General features: G+C 38.9%; 1 protein-coding gene across 4 annotated transcripts in view; it reads right to left on the reverse strand.

Annotated features, from left to right (window-relative positions):
* Positions 1–2,040: 2,040 nt before the first annotated feature.
* Positions 2,041–20,535, reverse strand: part of ZBTB38 (zinc finger and BTB domain containing 38) — a 33,047-nt gene continuing 14,552 nt past the window's right edge. For all 4 annotated transcript variants that reach the window (XM_074963851.1, XM_074963849.1, XM_074963850.1 and 1 more), the window contains exon 2: positions 2,041–11,030. In XM_074963851.1, coding sequence (XP_074819952.1) covers positions 7,446–11,030 — 3,585 coding nt within the window. In that variant the 3' untranslated portion in view covers positions 2,041–7,445. The remainder of the gene's footprint in view (positions 11,031–20,535) is intronic.

The raw sequence follows: 20,535 nt of genomic DNA on the forward strand, positions 1-20,535 counted from the left end.
ATTCTCCATCAACAATTTTTAAATTAAGACTGGATGTGTTTCTAAAATAAATGGTGTAGGATTTATTTTGGGGAAGTCCTATAGCCTGTGTTATGCACGAGGTCAGACTAGATGATCAGAACGATCCCTTCTGAAATTGGAATCTATGAGCAAAAGACTGCAAGCCAGACACTCCTTTGGTCTTCAGGTTTTGTTCAATATCTTCATAAATGATCTGGAGGATGGTGTGGATTGCACTCTCAGCAAATTTGCAGATGATACTAAACTGGGAGGAGTGGTAGATACGCTGGAGGGGAGGGATAGGATACAGAAGGACCTAGACAAATTGGAGGATTGGGCCAAAAGAAATCTGATGAGGTTCAATAAGGATAAGTGCAGGGTCCTGCACTTAGGATGGAAGAATCCAATGCACCGCTACAGACTAGGGACCGAATGGCTAGGCAGCAGTTCTGCGGAAAAGGACCTAGGGGTGACAGTGGACGAGAAGCTGGATATGAGTCAACAGTGTGCCCTTGTTGCCAAGAAGGCCATTGGCATTTTGGGATGTATAAGTAGGGGCATAGCGAGCAGATCGAGGGACGTGATTGTTCCCCTCTATTCGACACTGGTGAGGCCTCATCTGGAGTACTGTGTCCAGTTTTGGGCCCCACACTACAAGAAGGATGTGGATAAATTGGAGAGAGTCCAGCGAAGGGCAACAAAAATGATTAGGGGTCTAGAGCACATGACTTATGAAGAGAGGCTGAGGGAGCTGGGATTGTTTAGTCTGCAGAAGAGAAGAATGAGGGGGGATTTGATAGCTGCTTTCAACTACCTGAAAGGGGGTTCCAAAGAGGATGGCTCTAGACTGTTCTCAATGGTAGCAGATGACAGAACGAGGAGTAATGGTCTCAAGTTGCAATGGGGGAGGTTTAGATTGGATATTAGGAAAAACTTTTTCACTAAGAGGGTGGTGAAACACTGGAATGCGTTACCTAGGGAGGTGGTAGAATCTCCTTCCTTAGAGGTTTTTAAGGTCAGGCTTGACAAAGCCCTGGCTGGGATGATTTAACTGGGAATTGGTCCTGCTTCGAGCAGGGGGTTGGACTAGATGACCTTCTGGGGTCCCTTCCAACCCTGATATTCTATGATTCTATGATAACCCTGAGTGAAATCCTGGCTCCACTGAAGACAATGCGAGTTTTGCCACTGACTTAAGTGGGACCAGGACTTCACCTCCGGTCTTTTCCATGTCCTATAAAATGTCCTTATCTTAAAAGAACTTTTCAAATGTTTATTAATAAATAACTATTAAACCTACATTTAGAGAACACTAAGGTTGCATGCACATGCACACAAAAGCTAGGAAATAACCGTTAAAGGTTTGCACAACCTTAAAACTGTACATCTGTGCATATGTATTATAGTGTACATCTATGCATATGCATTATATATAGTCTTTAATTACACGAGCGATCATATGCTGTTTCTCCTATAATATTAGTTCAGGTTGGTAGAAATGTTACAAGCTAATTCAGCAATTAGTTGGTTCTTTTATTCCAATTCCTAGTGGGCCAATATCCATATCACAAAAGCTATCATGCCAATTGGCCTGGAACTGAATGAGGAAGGAGACTTAATTACCTTTTTAATTTCTGGCGGTGGACCCTATAGAACAGTTTTGATGATGCTGTAGGGAAGCTTGCAGTACTGCTGCCCAGCTTGTTTTCTGTGTATAAACTAAGCACTTCTGTATTCAAGGCTGTCCACCTTTTACGAAACATCAAATTAAATTAACTTTAGAAAATGTTTTTCAAAATGGTATTATTTTGAGTTTATAAATATGGTAGCTACTGTGTTGTCATCCCTTCATACTTAATACAAATTTTATATTGAAAAAAAAATACTAAATATAGCAGATGAGTAAAATAGGAGATACAAATCTGTTGACCACGTAAATTATAAAAATAAGTCAATATTGAAATCATTTTAAAAAATGGAGAGACTTATAAAAATAGGAACAGGTTATTTTAATCAAACACAACCAGAATTATAATCACTCTTTCTAAAAATAAAATAGACTTTTCCCCCAACCCTTAATATCTGCATTTAATAGTATTTTCTAAACAAAAATTCAAATGCAATTATGTAACAAATTACATTATTTTACAGTGTACAATATTTCCATCTTTTACACTTATTTTAATTCCAGTTTGGTCATTAGTACTTGACTCATTACTTCAACATGTTACTTGCGATAAAAGTCCTACAATTAACTATAAACATGACATGGCCATTTTAAAAATTCCTTTGCTATAAACTGTAGAGATATACAGAATTATAAAGTTATTGTGTTTTTATCAAAATATGCAACCACCAAGCCTAACACAAGCTATCAATATTTTTCTTATGAACCATACAGTTATATAAACATTTGTAAAATTATCTTTTATGTATAAATATTCTACCTGATTTGCTTTGGTCTAGAATGATCAGCATATAAATCGACTTAGAAAATATCCCCATGTATTTCATTACATTTATATTGTATTTATTTCATAATCGCAGTTGTCTGGACCTAAAGCTGCTATGGAACCAAACCTCTCATTGATTCATATAATTCATCCCTGGCAGAATAAATAAGTGGACGATACTATTATTTCATTGATTACTGCACTATCAGTTCAAGTGTAGTTTTATCATACCCAAGATATCACTTCTTTTATAATGTATAATAAAAAAACAAATAAGTAAACAAATTGTGTATCATATTTTTATGTAGAATGAAGCTGAGGTTCACCAATCTTTGTCCTGCCCTTTATTTTATAATACTGTATACAGATGAAAATACATGAATAGATAATACAGAGGCAGTATTATGGATACTTATCAGATCAGCCCTATGGTATAAAATGTAGATTACAGTAATCTACCTTCCTTGACCATTTTTAAAAAGTATTTTCTCCATCTTCTTCAAAATTAGATCCTTTGTTCCAGTCACCAAAACAATATTCACTGTAAAACTCTGGTCTTACTGGATGTCTCTTTTGAGCTGACCTCTGCCAGCCTTGGTAACACAGGACCTTATAGAGCTCTAAGGGTCACCAAATGAATATTCCTGGCTTCTGGCTGTTCGAGGATGACTATGACTGAGGAGCCATCATCTAGCAATCTAGGGTCATCAACTGACAGTCTCTCCACTACCAGCCATCCCCACAGGACATTGGACACTACACAGCAGCCTGACTGGGGGAATAGGATGGAATTTCCCAGTTGGAGAACAAGGGCAAAAAGGGACAATTGTATTTAAGCGGGGTGGGAGGCCTTCCATTGCCACAAGCCAGAAGACGAGACTGGAGCAAGAGAGAAGGCAGGAGTGTCTGCCTCACCTGAAACAATGCTCAGATCTCAGGCTCACAGAAGGGGTTAGATAATGCTAAAAGGAGGGCATCTCAAGGCTGTTCGTTATTTTGCAGACTGCTGTAACTCTTTAGTGCTTTCTTAAGTGACTGTGGTTAAGAAATGTCTTTGCTAAGCCTGTATTTTTTGCTTGCCTGTCGTTTTGTAGGAGCTCAAAGCTCCCACACTGAGAGGACACATATAAGCCACTGGGGGGTTGGGAGTGCTGAGGCACTGGCTTCAGGGTTCAAGGCAGGTCAGGCTGCAGTGTCCCACATCCCAAGGAAGAATGGCAGACATGGGGGTCTGTAGTTAGGAGTGCACCTTAGGGCTTGTCTACACAAACAATTAGTTCACAGCAAGCTGGGGTGTGAATCTACTCTGCACTAGCCTGCCATAGATTAACTGTCTATGTGGACTCTGCTGACACATTTTAACAATTCATTGATGCAGTCTGATGTGCATCAGCAGGGTCCACATGGACAGTTAATCTGAGGCAGGCTAGTTCGAGGTATTTTTGCTGAGGCATTGGTGGAAGAGATCATGCTTTATTAGATCTTTAGTGTCTCTGACCTGATTTTTCTGTTTGCATCATTTTGGAGATAAATCCAACTGGAAATTATAGAGGAATCTTTCTGTTAGCAACTGCAGGAAAGGTCCTTGAAAGATTTTTCCTGAACTGTCTTCTTGCTCTTGCCAAAGATATTCTTCCTGAATCTCAGTGTGGGTTTAGACCATCTAGAGGCACTAATGACATGATCGTCACTGCTCGCCAGCTGCAGGAAAAATGTAGAGAACACCACAGACCACTATACATAGCGTTCACTGACCTGACAGAAGCCTCTGACTTCATTAACAGGGAAGCGTTGTGGAAAATCCTTCTGATGTATGGTTGTCCACTGAAATTTGTCACCGTTCTTCATCTCTTTCATGATGACATACAAGCAGTGATCCTCCATAATGGGTCTACTATGGCTCCTTATAAGGTTAAGACAGGTGTCAATCAGGGCTGTGTCATTACCCCCACGCGCTTCTCCATCTTTCTTGCTGCAATGCTTTATTTGATCACAGATAAGATCCTGGCAGGAGTGCAGCTAATTTACCAAATGGATTGCAAGCTGTTCAACCTTAGCTCCTTCCAATCCAGAATGAAAACATCGCTGACTTCAGTCATCAAGCTTCAGTATGCTAACGACACTGTAGTATGTGTTCACTCAGAAATAGATCTTCAAGTGATCATCCACATCTTTGCTGAAGCATATCAGAAAATGGGACTAACACTTAACATCCAGAAGACAACATTCCTCCATTAGCAAGCTCCTGGAGCACAATTCCCAGCACCGGCAATACAGATCCACGATAACCCTCTAGAGAATGTTGCGCACTTCCCATATCTTGGAAGCCACCTTTCACAGACAGCTGATATTGATGAAGAAATCCAATACAGTCTCAAATGTGCAAGCTGAAGTTCTGGTCATCTGAGAGAGAGGGTGTATCAAGATTGCAACATCAGAACCAAAACCAAACTCATGGTCTATAAAGCTGTTGTGATCTCCACCCTACTATATGGCGCTGAAACGTGGACAACATACAGGAGACATTGTAAGGCACGGGAGAGGTATCAACGCTGTATGCATATGATTCTCCAAATCAAATGGGATAACAGACACACTAATATGAGCGTCCTGTCACAAGCCAATATTACGAGCATCAAGGCGATGGTTATTTATCATCAACTTCGCTGGGCAAGCTATGTTGTCTGGATGCCTGATTCCAGACTGCCAAAAACAACGCAAATGCGCCAGGAGAACAGAATAGATGCTACAGGGACATCCTCAAGGCTAATATGAGGAAATGAAATATTGACATCAACTCGTGAGAGCACATAATTCAGGACTGACAACGGAGAAACTGCTTGAGGCAGAGAACTCAACACTTCGAGAATCAGATGCAACTACATGTAACAGAAAAATGGAAGCGACGGAAAGACTGTGCTATGGCCCAAACCAATATCCCAGGTTCACCCGCCCTGCTTGAAAACACGTCTGCAATGTGGCAGAGTCTGCAGCTCCAGAATAGGCCTTACAAGCCATCAGCAGCCCCACAGATAATTTGAAATCGACAATCCATGAAAGACAATCATCCTCGACTTCCAGAGATTCACGCTGATGAGTGCAGGGTAGATTCACAGCCCAACTTGCCACAAACTAAACATTCCTGGAGACAAAAACTCAGAGACCCAGAGCTAGGGACACTGACCCAACTCTAACCAGACCTAGGGGATTAGAAGCATGTGGGATCCAGCAGTTGTGTTCACCACAAAAGACTGGTGTCTGTCCAGAGAAGAACACCGAGCCAGGTTGTGCGCATGCAGCCTCAGAGACTAATCCTTAATCAGAGAGGAGTTGTACTACCTTCTAACAGTCTCAGAATACCGGCTCCTTTCTTACTCAAACAGAATCTGCATCTCGACCAAGACTGATCAGCATATATATAAAATTCAGGCTCATGGCATAAAGTTTGGTGGGGGGTACCTTTCCCTGGATGAACATTGTTCATCTAGGGAAGAACCATAAAGATGCTGCAACCCAAAGCATATGATTAGCTCTCTATTTATTGTCAGACAGCAAATTGGGCCGCATGTGGCCCAATGGTTAATACACCATACTCTAAGAAACAGCAACTTGATTATGGGCATGGGCATGGGCCAGGGCAAGCCCCTATCCCCACTAAATTAAAAAGACTGCCAGGGCAGGAGGCCACTCCTCCTCCACAGCAGACTGGCCTATGCCCCAGTTCCACAGGGGGCTGTCTCAAATGTGTGTATGGATGAAAGTGTGTAGAGGCAATGACACAGCCCTGATTGACGTATGAATGAAAGAAACTAAATATTCCCCACCCCTACCACTCAAAAAAGCAAAGCAAAAGGGTAATTTTTTATTTGTTGGTTTTAGCCCACTCATTTGAAGCCCAAGAGCTAGTCCAACTCCTGCTCATGGCATGTGTGGAATCATTCCAGCTGGAGGAACTCTCATGGACTAAGCATCCTGCAACAAGAAGCAAGATGGTTCAAAAAATTCAAGAGTTGCAGAGCCACTGGAAGGTGGGGAATGTATTTACACAAGATCTTTACACTGGACAGTTCCACAACTCCTTGATCATGAAGCTGGAGTTGTGTTTCATTTGGCTTCTACAACAATAAATCTGGACTTGCCCCTGGATTAGTTGGCCTGCCATACAGTTGATAGCTGGACCTTCCAGGACTAATGCAGCTTGGAAGACTTAATATTTAAGATGAACATTTATTGAATACCACAGCGGTATCATGAATCAGGGTTTCCAATCCTCACTGACACTCAGATACCCACTGCTTATCAATGTAATTGTAAAATTGACTATAGATAAAGTAAAATGTAATATTCATACAACAGTATAAACCAAGGTTTGAGATAGAGAAAAGTTTTCCAGAATTGAACTATACTTCATACTCACATTCAATAAACATTTTCCATCTTTACTGGGTTATTTTAGAATACATTAGGCCATGGTCTTTTAAATTTTGTTTTTCATTTATAAACACAATACCATGAAAGTTTGAGTATAACTGCATCACATCATCTTCTGTAGCACAAACTCTTCATAGTGAATGTATTCTGAACCTATATATCTGGCCGTTATGTCATCCAGAGTGATTCAGAATTAAATACAGTATTGTACATTTAAGACAGTTCAGTGGCTAGTTATTTGTAACTCCTACTAAAAAGGTTTTGATTGGACCTACTGTTTTCTTCAGTGTATGTATTACAACCGTTTACTGTTGCAGAACTATTTTGGATTAGGCTTTTATTCTCCCTCATGCTATGTTTATACTATTGCAAATAGCTTTTCTGTTCCAGTGTATTTTTTGCATATACTGTACTAATATATGAAAGTTATTTGGATGAAGAAATGTCATCTTCATTTTTTGAACCTGCCCAAATCTGGAGTTTCCTTTGCATTCCACACTTCTATATATTTTTCTCCAATATATTTGTCAGTGCTCTTTTCTTGTTTTTGACAACTGTCACTCAAAGTATAACTTTTGGAGTCATACTCTGTATACCATTCACTTCATTCCCATCTGAGTCAATGAAATCTTGATTTTCCAAAGGTTTAGAGCTTTCATTACACAAATACTCTTTTCTATCCTGTTGACTTGGGCTTTTGAATAGATGTTTCTTCTGGTGCATTCCAAGAGCAGCTGCTGTCTTGCAAATTTTGGGGCACTGAAGACAAGCATATCCTTTTCCATTGTGTTCATGTACATGTCTTTGCTCATGATTTCTTTTGGTAGAAAGATATAAAAAACTCTGTAAGCAGAATTGACAATGGTAGCGTTTTTCTCCAGTATGTATTCTTTCATGTATTTTGAGAGTTTCATTTAAAGTGAATGCCTTACTACAATATTGACAGACAAAATCCTTGACACCCAAGTGAATGCGTTCATGTTTCTGTAGGTTTCCTGGAACTGAAAAACACTTACCACATGTTTTACAAGTATACGGCTTTTCCCCAGTGTGACATCTCATATGCATTTTTAGTGTGGATGGGCTCTGGAACTGCTTTTCGCATAATTCACAAATATAAGGCTTTGAAGTAGGTACATGCCAATGTATAGGTTCTTGGATTTCTTCAGTGGAAGATTTCTCTATCTCACAGAGCTCACAATGAAGATTAGGCATTTCCGTGTTTCCTTCTTTATTGATGCCCTTTTCTTCAGGAATGTTTCTAAGTGCATACTCTCTATTGCACGTATTTTGACTTTCACTACTGGAGTTCTTGTTCCCATGATTCTTCCTCCATTTGACTTTTCTCATTTTTCTTAGCTGTTTAGATTTCTTTTTTGGTTTGTAATTATAATAAGGTCTCCAGGGTTTGTCACTGGAATCCTGATCACTTACATCATCGCACATTTCAGTCAGTTCCATACATTCTGATCTGCAAAGCCTAGCTGGGCTTCTTTCTTTTCTCTCTGTTTCAGTCTCCTGAGGCTGATTGTCCTGTTCAGAGTCACATTTAGACCTTCTTTCTCTTTTATAAAACAGTTTGGATCCTAAAATATGTCTTTTTACAATAGCCTCATTCCCAATTTTTACTGTTATTTGACAAAGAGGAGCAACGTTACTATCAGTAGATGTTCCAGGTAAGGCAGGCTTTGCAATGTAGGTTTCAGTTTTACTTGATTCTTGAAAAGTATCTGTAGCCTTGTTAGATGAACCTCTAGATCCTGTAATATACTGTAACTCCTCGAGTGTTTCTCCTCTATTGTACAGAAGTGTTTTCTTTTTTTCTTTAATAGCTTTTGCTTTAGTAATGCCTTTGCCATAATTATCTGACCCATGTTTACAGTCATCTTTTATGGACTGACTGGCTGTATTATTGGAGGATATTGTCTTACTGCTTCCCACAGAAGTGACTGCATTACTGTGCATTATTACTGATGAAACTCTACTACTGTGCATTATAACCGAGGGTGCTGAGCTGCTATAGTTAATAACAGAGGCTGAATTTTCACTCACATTACTGAAAGGCAGAATGGAAGAATCACATTCCTGAGAACCAGAACTAAGTTCATTTGCAGCTGTGGGCACTGATTTTTCTGCAGTAAAAAAGTCACTTTGTAGGTCAGAATTTAACATTCCTACTGCCCAAGGTGAAACATTCTGAATATTCACAGACAACGTTGCATCATTGCATGAAGATGTATTCAAGGAAATAGTGGTATTGTTTGTTAATATATTATTTTGAAAATTCAGCGAAGGTAGTTCAGAGTTGAGAGAATTCTGAATAATGCAGGTACTAGAAGTTGCTTCATTAACTTGGTTGTTTGCTTGTACGTTTTCATATGAAGAATTCTGGTAGGACTTATAAGGTAGCCTTCTGCATTTCATAGGTAAAAGCCTATAAAGTTTGTAAGGATACATGCTAGGCTTTAAGCCTCCATTAGCTGTTTTTTTATTTACTGCAAGTCGATGGTCAATTGCATGGAAAGATTTCTGATGATTTTTTAGTATATAATAGGTCATGAAAGTCTCAAGGCAGAAAATGCACTGATAACGCCTTTCTCCTGTGTGCCAGATTTCATGTCTGGTACGATATTCAGCTAATGCAAATACTTTGTTGCAGTAATGGCAAGGATAAGTTCTTCTCCATGAATGCACATTTGCATGTCTTCGAAGGCTGGACAATGTTACATAGCTACGTTTGCAAACAATGCATGTATATAATATCTGCCCATCAACAACTTTAACCAAATGATCTGTTTCTGGCAAGGTGCAGTTTTCACTGGAGTAATCAGTAATATTGTTTTCAGACAACAGAGGCTCTGTGTTTCCATGTGAGCTTCCATTTCTTTCATCAGTAGTAGTATAGTTATCTAAAAATTTTTGTTCATTTCCACTCTGAACAGATATGCTGCCTGAACTCCTGCAGACTTGTTCATGATTCTCCAGTCTGTTAAGATTTGCAAATTGTTTGCTGCAGTATTTGCATATTAAAGGTTCCCGATGATTTGTGTGAAGCTGAAGATGGGTACTGAGTAAAGCTCTGTCATCAAATAATCTGGTACAACAGTTACTTCTGTAAACAGGTGGAATAACTGTTCCTATGGATCCAGGGATGTTAGCAGATTTATTTTCCTCTTCTGTGGAAAAAAGTAAGTCTCCTGCCTTATCATGAGGGAAAGGAATAATCGCTTGATCTGTAACTGCTCCTTGTTGAACCTCTTTATTGGTTACTTTGGGGGCTGATATTTTTGCTATAGCCAGACCAGTACACTGGGGTTTAAAGGCCATCTTTGGTGTACCACATGCTTGTTTTATTGGTTGAAGTAGCGATGTTGTCTGGAGAGTTTCATAATTGTCTTCACTCATTTTATTCAGGGGGCTGCTGTCATGTTCTAAAAAAGGAGTTCCTTGAAAAGCATCACCTCCAGAAGAAACTGCATAGGAGTGTTCAGCTAACGTACTGGCTGGCTCAGCATCTTTTCCAACATCATCCCTATCAAGGCCAACATTGGTTACTTTACTGGTCTCAGATACCTTTTTAAAACTCGCTCTCAAGTCAAGTGGAGAAAACAAATTGTTATTATTTTCATTTTCAAAAATTGAAAACGCATTTGTGATTCTTGGCCCGTTTGTGATAGCTGAATCTTCATGTCTTTTTTCATTTTTTTCTTCTTTGACCACCCCTTTTTCAGTAATACAAAATGCAAACGGACAAGGGGAATTTGAAAAATTAATGTCTGTAAGATCTTCCAGAAATGATATTCCCAGTTTTTTCCCTGCAGCTGCAAGGTCTGTTACAGTCTCCTGTCTCTTAACAACTACTGTGGAACTGTAGATATAATTAAGTATTTCAGTAAACACTTCAGCCTTAAGATCATCTAACTCCAGGACATGTCCAGAAATACAGATCGTATGACTCCAAAAAATATTTTTGAAATAAAGGCTTGAAGCTGCTAGTACATTACTGTGGGCTTTAAATTTGGTATCTTCCACAATTATAGTGACATCACATAAAATACCCCGGATGCGCTGTTCATTTAAAATGGAGAGTACCGTGTCACTATGAAAGTCATCCTTGAGATCCTTTGAGTGGGACATGACTGTCATCTACAAAAAACAAACAAACAAAGTTAATAGTTAAATTTGCTTTTAAAAGCTATTACAAAAAAATCAGCTCTGCAACTGGGGATTTTTTTCAGGTTTTTGTTTTGTTTTTAATTCAGGTTAAAAGGGAGGGTGAAGTCATGCAATAGCACATTCAGGTAAAAAACTTGAGTTTGATCCTGCAAACAATACTGATGATAATAGGGTGAGTTGTCAGGGAAGTAACTACAATTCCTACTAGTAAATGTTTGTAGGGTGAGGCCCTGCATTTCAGAATTAATTTTAAAGGGTCCCCTCTACCCCCCACTCAATTTTCAGACAAAAGTTGATTCATTCTGTAGAAATGGATAAATTATCCAAGGAGCTAAAGAAAATAACATTCATTTGTAACTCAAATGCATTTACATACATCATAAGTTATATATTCAAAGTATGTTCTGTCATAATATTTCATTCAAGGTCTACACAAATCTTTAAATAACTTTTACAAACAGATTTGGGATGGAGGAGCTCTGGCAGCTCCGCAGTAGCAGTGACAGGAGAACAAGCATCTCTCTTGTTCATCAATAACCAGATCAGTGCTTTATATTTGCAATCTGGCTGATATCCAGCATTTAAAATCAAAGCCTCCAGCCTTCCGAATGGCCAGTGGTGCAAGTGATGAAGTTTAGCCTGAATGAACAAAGAAACTGAACTCAACCCTAGAGATGGTCCCTCCAAGGTCAGGGTTGAGACGTATTGATGTGGCAGTATGAGGAAACTTGAACTGCTGCCGCCCCTATTGTATCTGTTCCATGGATAACAGAGGACTTAGAGCTCCAGGACTGTGTTTGGCAGATAATCACATTTAATAATTGATCTCATTAATAAAAAAATTATAGAAAAATTAGAGGTTCCAAAAATTAAAATGCTCCAATGACAAAATACTGTTTTAAAAACCAAAAGATAAAACACATAAATCATGACTTTAACATCAACATATGTTCTTTTATATAAGAATTCTTTTATATAATTCATTTAAATTAGTTGTTGGGCTTTATTAGATAGAACTTTATTAATAATGACTGGAAGTTTCATTGTGACTTACTGAATTTTGTGAATTAAAAATACAGTAATAATAAAAACAAGGATAATGATAACAAAATGTATTTTGTTTATTTTGTCATTTTGGTTTTATTTGTAATAGCAGTTCACAGTATCCTAATAACTATGCTTGACTTTTTTTTTAATTATACCAAATAATGAGAGCTCATTGCAATACTCTACTGTTTAATGTTTGCTGAGTGATATTAAGATGCCTCCATTTTATGTTATTGAGGATTATAAAGTGTTCAGACTAGCAAAGCATAGTATAAAGTATATTGTATAAAGTTTCTTCATCAGTTTAAACTACAATGGATCCAAAGGAGAATGACTGAATATGGACACTTTTATGGTTTGTAATCAGGGTAAAATTATACCACTATGTGGTGGGTGAGCCAGTACAGTTTTCTGTGCTAAATGTAAGCTTTCTGTTTAAAAAATTAAGCCACTAGCCCTATGGTCACAAAGATTATCTCCAAAATGTGAATCAAATATATATCAATAGAGTGAGTCTTCTGGAATCTATGGCCAGCCTAAAACAAAAGTTCTGAAAGAGGTGGGAATTACCCCATTCCTCTCACTGCAGCATTAGCTCTGAACTATAATGATAATTTAAAAAAGGCAACTTTAATTACTTCACTGCTAATCAAAGCAGATAAGAAAGACAATCCATATTATGACGATATGCACAATATATTGAGAGAGACATCTTATTTATTTATCACAAGTGGAGCTTGAGAATAAAATCACTTATTTTTACAATCTGGCTCAGGGCTCCTGTTTGTAATAGGGAAGTTTTAGCTATTGATGCACAAAAGTTGTGCACAGAACACAAGAAATTCAAAGTTATGGTTCACATAGCAAATCATATATGTAATGTATCAGAGTTACAGAAATTAATTCAGTAGTATATACTGTGAGATAAAATACTACATATGCATATAAGCAGGGTATTGAGCAACAGTGCCCTAAGAAAGTCAAATTGATTGTTGCTGGCCCAAATCCTCAGCTGGTGAAAAATGGAAGTCAACGGAAAGATGCCCACTTGCACAAGCTGAGAATCTAGATCGCACTGTCATGCATATACATTTTAAATGATGTTGCATTATGTAGTTTTTTCATTATATTTGCATAGGCTATAATAAGAGATATTAAACATTAATTCACTTTAATTAGAATACTGACCTGAAATTTGTATTAGTTTAAGACCACTATCTCTTTTGGCCCACTATCCGAAAACCCAGATGTAATTAGTTTCTAGTACATGAGACTATCTTCTACATAAAGAGTACTGATAAAAATATGTTCCTTCAGGCAAGCAGCCATAATCCCATAGAGTTACTGTACAAACAATTATTTTTTCATAGACAATGTCTGACATTACATCAGACTTGCTCATGTGATATGGTATTAGAAACACAAGCATCAGATGTCAAAAACAGATCTCACAAAAGAAGCAATTGAGTTACTTCCTGTGTAAGAAAAAAAAATACTGTCAACTCTACCTCTCAGCGACCAAGGTAAGAGAAGCTTGCCAGTATTTTTTTTTTTAAACATTCTTTGTAATAGCATAGTTAGTGTTAGTTTGAAAGGACAGATCATCTGACACACTGTTGCTAAACTAAGTACAGCAGATAGCTATTTCTACACTAAAATTAATTTATATACAAAGTCCATAATAAGTGAACTGAAATGTTCGTAATAGAAAGATTGGCTGATTCTTCAGCCAGTTACTTCAGCATACCATCTTTAGGGGAAAATACTCATGATTGAGACTTGTACCTGCATGCACACAGATACTTTGTAGTCTCTGAATCATGGCTGTTGCACTCTGCTTGGTACAATACCTCTTTGCATAGCTTCTTTGGAGAAAGCAGAAGTTCTGATTTGTTATTTGGGCATTAATCTTGTATGTACACCATCTGGTATATTTCTCACTGAAAAACTACATGAAAAAACTCCAATATGGAGCAAGCTGTTTTTCACATATAATACTTTTTGCTTCCCTTTGTCTTGGCTAGTACAATCCCAAAATAGTTTGCTTGCATAGTCGCAGACTCCGTGGGTGCTCTGGGGCTGGAGCACTCACGGGAAAAAGAACAGTGTGTGCTCAGCACCCACTGGCAGCCCTGCGGATAAGTTCCTTCCCTTCTCCCCCAGCCCCCCCTGCCCCCCCTGCCCCCCGCACACCTACAGGCCCTGCCAATCAGCTCCTCCACCTCCCTCCCAGCACCTCTCGCGGATCAGCAGTGTTCAGGAGGCACTGGGTGGGGGGGGGGGAGGAGCAGGGGCAGGAAGAAGCGAGGGGGAGGAGATGGAACAGGGCGGGGGTGGGGTCTTGGAGGAAGAAGTGGGGGCAGGGCCTGGGGCAGACCAGGGGGTTGACCACAACTCCGCGTGTCCCCCCACCCCCGCCAGGAACTATGGAAGTCAGTGCCTCTATTTGCCTGTACACAAGTATTGATCTCCACTGCCTTGCACCCTGCACAGTCATCTACAGCTGTGCAAAGTGAGTGTTAAATGCTACCCTAACAGAATTCTCCACTCACTTTACACTGGTGGTAGCATTCTACACCCACTTTTGTAAAAGGTGTAAATGAGAATACAAGGTGCAAGGGAGTAATCAATCAGGCCTATAGTTTCCAAGGGATCCACACTAAGGTTGTGAAAGCAAATAATCAAGAACTCTTGATGGGTTACACAGTTACACACTCTCTATAGGAACTTCTCATGTTGGAAGCCAATTTGAAGTATTACTGTTTGAGCGCCTGCTCTCCTACATTATAGGGCTATAGACAGAACTTGTAATTTTGATTATAGAGTGTGACCCAAATCATATATAAACTCCATAGTCATGGCAGGTTTCTTGGCTACATTGGTCAAAAGTCTGACCCAAAGGGATTAGTTCAAATTTTTTATGGGCCCATGTCCTTGAGAATGTAACAGGAACATAGAACTGGAAGGAACCTCCTAAGTCATTAAGTCCAGTTCCCTGCTATCACAGGCAACCTCCTCAGACAATCCCTATCATAACTGATCATAATTCTGAGGCTCTACTGTATTTTAAAAATTGAACTTGAACACATCAGGAATGGAGGCTATTCGTAACTCTGAAATGATCATAGCTCTGAACAAAATGTTACGGTTGTTCTTTCAAAAGTTTACAATGAACATTGACTTAATACAGCTTTGAAACTTTCCTATGCAGAAGAAAAATGCTGTTTTCAACCATCTGAATTTAAATGAAACAAACAAAGAAAAGTTTCTTTACTTTGTCAAATTTTTTAAACTTTCCCTTTACTTTTTTAGTAGTTTACATTTCAAATAGCACTGTACTGTATTTGCCTCCCACCTCTCACCCCTCTCTGCTGTTGCCTGGTGTACTTCCGGTTCCAAATTAGGTGAGTGGTGGACCAGTCAGTTCGTAACTCTGGTGTTTGTAACTCTGAGGTTCTATTGGAGTTAGGTTGTTCACCCCCACTATTCCTATTGGGAGGCTATTCCAGAATCTCATTCTTTTGCTCATTAAAAACTTTCTTCTAGTTTCCAGCCTAAATTTATACATGGCCAGTTTATACCTATTTGTTGGGCCAAGACTGTCCTTTAGATTAAATAGCTCTTCTCCATCCCTGATGTTTATCCACTTGATGTATTTATAGAGCAATATCCGTTCCCAGTCAAGCTCTCTAGTGTCCTCTCAAAAAATAGGCTCTTCATTCTCTGATCATCCTGGTAGCCCTTTTCGGCACCTGTTCCAGTTTGAATTAATTTTTCTTGAACATGAGCGACTGGAACTGTGCACAGTATTCCAAATGAGGTCTGATCAATGCCTTCTAAAATGGCATTAGTACTTCCCTATCCTACTAGAAATATCCTGCCTGATACACCTAAGATTGCATTTGACTTTCTTACAGCTGCATTACATTGTTGGCTCATAGTCATCCTGTGATTGACGAATACACCCAGCTCTCCCTCCTCTCTCATTTCCAACATATAAACTCCAGTTTATAACATACATTTTTATTAGTTCCTCAGTGCAAGACATTGCACTTTGTACTCTTAAATACAATCCCATTTCTATTATTCCAGCCAAACCTGAATGTACTGTGGCCACAATGTACGAGGTTACAATGCCATTCACTCAGTTTTGGCCCCACAGCCCTCTCAACATGACAGAGGTCAAGTGGGTCCAAATCTGAGTGGGCAGTGCGGCAGCCAGTGCTGCTCCTTCTCAACTGCCAGTGGTAGACACTGAGTGTAATGTGTGTATGGTTGCAGGTGCCACTGCATGTAGGAAGTTACTACCCTATCCTCTACAGAGGAGTAAAGCTGTTGACACAGTTTCATAAAAATTTCTCACACATCAAGGACCTTAAGCACAATGTTCAATAAGACAAAAATTATTGAGTTGCCAATTCTGGCAGCAAATGAAGATCAGTCCAGGCTGATCCTTCAACCTGGAAACGGTGACCATCGTTATAAATAATCTCAATATTAAAGATAAATAAAAAGACTGAAAATTGTGAAATGTAAGTACAAATCTGACTAATCATACTTCAAGGAGGCATAGATAATTACATAATAACATACAACACCACAGGCACCTTATGAGTGTGTGTGTTTGAAGATGTGGACTGGTTGTAAAGTGAAAAAGCTATTGGTGACCCGTCATCATTTTGAACATTGATGTATGGGCTGAGGGAAAGCAGACAGGTGCAGGGGAGCACATGGTTTGGATAGAGACATCCCACAGGGAAAGCTCTATTAACAGGTATTCTCTATATCCTAATAAAGAAGAGAGGATACAAATTGATAAAGTACAAGTAGGAACTGAAGAGAAATGGTCAAAAGAAAAAGTCCCATTCAATTACATCACATGAAGGCACACAACTAAAAAGTGACATATTTTATAAGTACTTGTATACAAATGCTAGAAGTCTAAATACTCAAATGGGTGAACTTGAGTGCCAGATATTAAAATGTGGATATTGATATAACAGGTATCACAGAAACTTGGTGGAATGATGATAATCCAGGGAACATGGTAATACCAGGATACAAAATATATAGGAATGACAGAGTAGGTTGTGCTGGTGAGGGAGTGGCACTATATGCGAAAGAAAGCATAGAGTCAAATATAGTAAAGATCATAAATAAATCAAACTATACCATAGAATCTCTGTGGAGAGAAATTCTATGATGGAATAATAATAGTATAGCAGTAGGAATATACTACCAACTACCTGACCAGGCTGGTGACTGTGAAATGCTCAGGGAGATTAGAGAGGCGATAATAGAAAACTCAACAATAATAGGGATTTCAACGATCCCCATTTTGACTGTGTACATATCATCTCAGGATGGGATGCTGAGATAAAGTTTCTAGACACCATTAATGATTGCTTCTTGGAGCAGCTAGTCCTGGAACCTACAAGATGAGAGGCAATTCTTGATTTAGTCTTAAGTGGAGCACAGGATCTGGTCCAAGAGGGGAATATATCTAAACTGCTCAGTAATAGTGACCATAATTATATTAAATTTAATATTCTTGTGGGAGGGAAAATATCAAAGAAGCCCACCATAGTAGCATTTAATTTCAGAAAGCGGAACAACACAAATATGAGGAAGCTAGTTAAAAAACAAAAATTAAAAGTTAGTCACAAGAGCAAAATGCCTGCAAGCTGCATGGAAACTTAAAAACACTGTAATAGAGGCTCAAATTAAATGTATACCCCAAATTAAAAAAATGTAGTAAGAGAGCAAAAAAAAAAAAAAAAAAAAAAAAGGACCATACTGAAGCAATAGAGTGAAAAAAGTGGTTAGAGGCAAAAAGGCATTCTTTAAAAACTGGAAGTCAAATTCTACTGAGAAAAATAGAAAGGCGCATAAACTCTGGCAAGTCAAGTATAGAAGTATAATTAGGCAGACCAGAAAAAGAATTTGAAGAGCAATTAGTAAAAGACAAACAAAAACCATAGCAAATATTTTTAAGCACATCAGAAGCAGGAAGCTTGCCCAAAAAACCAGTGAGGTCACTGGGCAATTGAGGCGTTAAAGGAACACTTGAAGAAGACCAGGCTATTGTGGAGAAGCTAAATGTATTCTTTGCATTGGTCTGCACTACAGAGGATGTAAGGGAGAGTCCCACATTTGAACCATTCCTTTTTGGTGACAAACCTGAGGAAGTGTCCCAGATTGAGATGCCAGTAGAGGAGATTTTGGAATAAATTGATAAACAGTAATAAATCACCAGGACCAGATGGTATTCACCCATGAGTTCTGAAGGAACTCAAATATGAAAATGCAAAACTACTAACTGTGGAATGTAATCTACCACTTAAATCAGCTTCCATACCAGATGATTGGAGAATAGCTAACGTGACACCAATTTTTAAAAAAGGCTTCAGAGGCGATCCTGGGATTACAGGCCAGTAAACTTAATTTCAACATCAGGCAAGTTGGTTGAAACTACAGTAAAGAACAGAATTACCAGATACATAAATACAGATTTGTTGGGGAAGGGCCAACACGACTTTTCAGCTTGGAAAACGTGTCTAAGGGGGGATACAATAAAGGTCCATAAAATCATGAATGGTGTAGAGGAAGCGAATAAGGAAGAGTTATTTAGCCCTTCGCATAACACAAGAACCAGGGATCACCCAATGAAATTAATAGGCAGCAAGATTAAAACAAACAAAAGGAAGTATTACTTCACACAACACACTGTCAACCTGTGGAACTCATTGCCTGGAGATGTTGTAAAGGCCAAAAGTATAACTGGGTTCAAAAAAGAATTAGATAAGTTCATGGAGGACAAATCCATCAATGGCTATTAGCCAAGATGATCAGGAATGCAACCCCATGCTCTGGATGTTCTAAGCCTTTAATTGCCAGAAGCTGGGAGTGGATGACAGGGGATGGATCACTAGATAATTGCCCTGTTCTGTTCATTCCCTCTGAAGCATCTGGTATTAGCTACTGTTAGAAGACAGGACACTGGGATAGATGGACCATTGGTCTCACCTAGTGTGGCCATTATGTTCTCATGCAAGCAGATCAAAGGGTGTCCGCCAGGCCTGCCAATGGCAGATAAAAATGCATACCAAAATATGATTTAATGAATTAGTTCATCTCTCCTTCTGTTAAACTTTCGGAAACCACTGCCAGGTAAGTGCCAGATGCTCAAATACTCTTTGTTATGTTTCACTGAAGATCTTGTAACCCATGTCTGAAGCCTGGAGTAGAAGCAGGGTGGGAATCAGTGAACAAAACAGAGAACTTACAGTTGTCTACCACTATGCAAAACAAGAAATGACAACATTCTTGACAAAATGGTCAGAACTATTCTTTTTTCATTTTCTTACTACATTTCTACCTTTCCTTATTAAAAGCAAAACTTTGAAAGAGGTGCTGGTATCTCCTGTTACTTATCAGCTCCAGACTGTAAAAGCGTACTTATGGTATTTATCTTAGCACTTTATGTTCACCCCCTTTTTTAGGAGGGTATGCACAATTTTGTAAATGCTTATTCAATTTTTTTTTAAGAATGCCTCATATGAACTACAGCATTTTATATCTCAACTCTTGCTCACCTTGGCTCATTAAAAGAAACAAAGGTGGCGATTCAACCATCTCCCTTTGTTGTTTATTGCCTAATGGACTATAGTCAACACAGTTATATATTATTTCTACAATTCCACTTACATTTCCTGTTTTAGATTCTTGCTTGTTGTGCGTGCCACTGTAAACATAGGATACTACTTCCCTTTTATAGCCTCATCAACATTTATAGGCTCTTAATCATATTTCTCAGTCATGTCTTTTCTGGAATGTTTTTTCCTACATTTTAATTCAGACAGGAGTGCCATAGTAGGAGAACTTAAATATAAAAATATTATGTTAACACAGTCAGATCTCTCAGGTCTAGGAGTGTGAACAGCTTCTCACTCACTGTTAAATTGTGGGGATTCCACTTTCTTCGTTTGGTGGTTCATCACTTCCAATTCACCCTTCACTTCTTGTTGTGAAGTTTCAATGTAAAATTTTCCCATGCAGGTGGGAAGAATCACTAAATCTCATCATCAGTGTCCCCGAGGCAACCTTAGTAAAAGAGGGGTACAACTGACACTTTCTCATACAGAGTAAGGGTATGTCTACCACAATAAAACACCTGCAGCTGGCTTGGGGCAGCTGACTTAGGCCCAGGCTGCAGGGCTATAAAATTGGAGTGTAGATGTTAAGCTTTGGGCTGGAGCCCGAGCTCTGGGACTCCCCCACCTTGCAAGCCTGAATGTCTACACTGCAAGTTAATAGCCCCACAGCCCCATCCAGAGTCAGCTGACACACGCCAGCTGCGGGTGTTTTATTGCAGTGTAGACATACCCTTACCGTCTCACCAAAAGGCAAAGTCTTGTCAGTGTGTCCT

This window comes from Natator depressus, chromosome 9, assembly GCF_965152275.1.
Source record: "Natator depressus isolate rNatDep1 chromosome 9, rNatDep2.hap1, whole genome shotgun sequence".
NCBI classification, from domain to species: Eukaryota; Metazoa; Chordata; order Testudines; family Cheloniidae; genus Natator; species Natator depressus.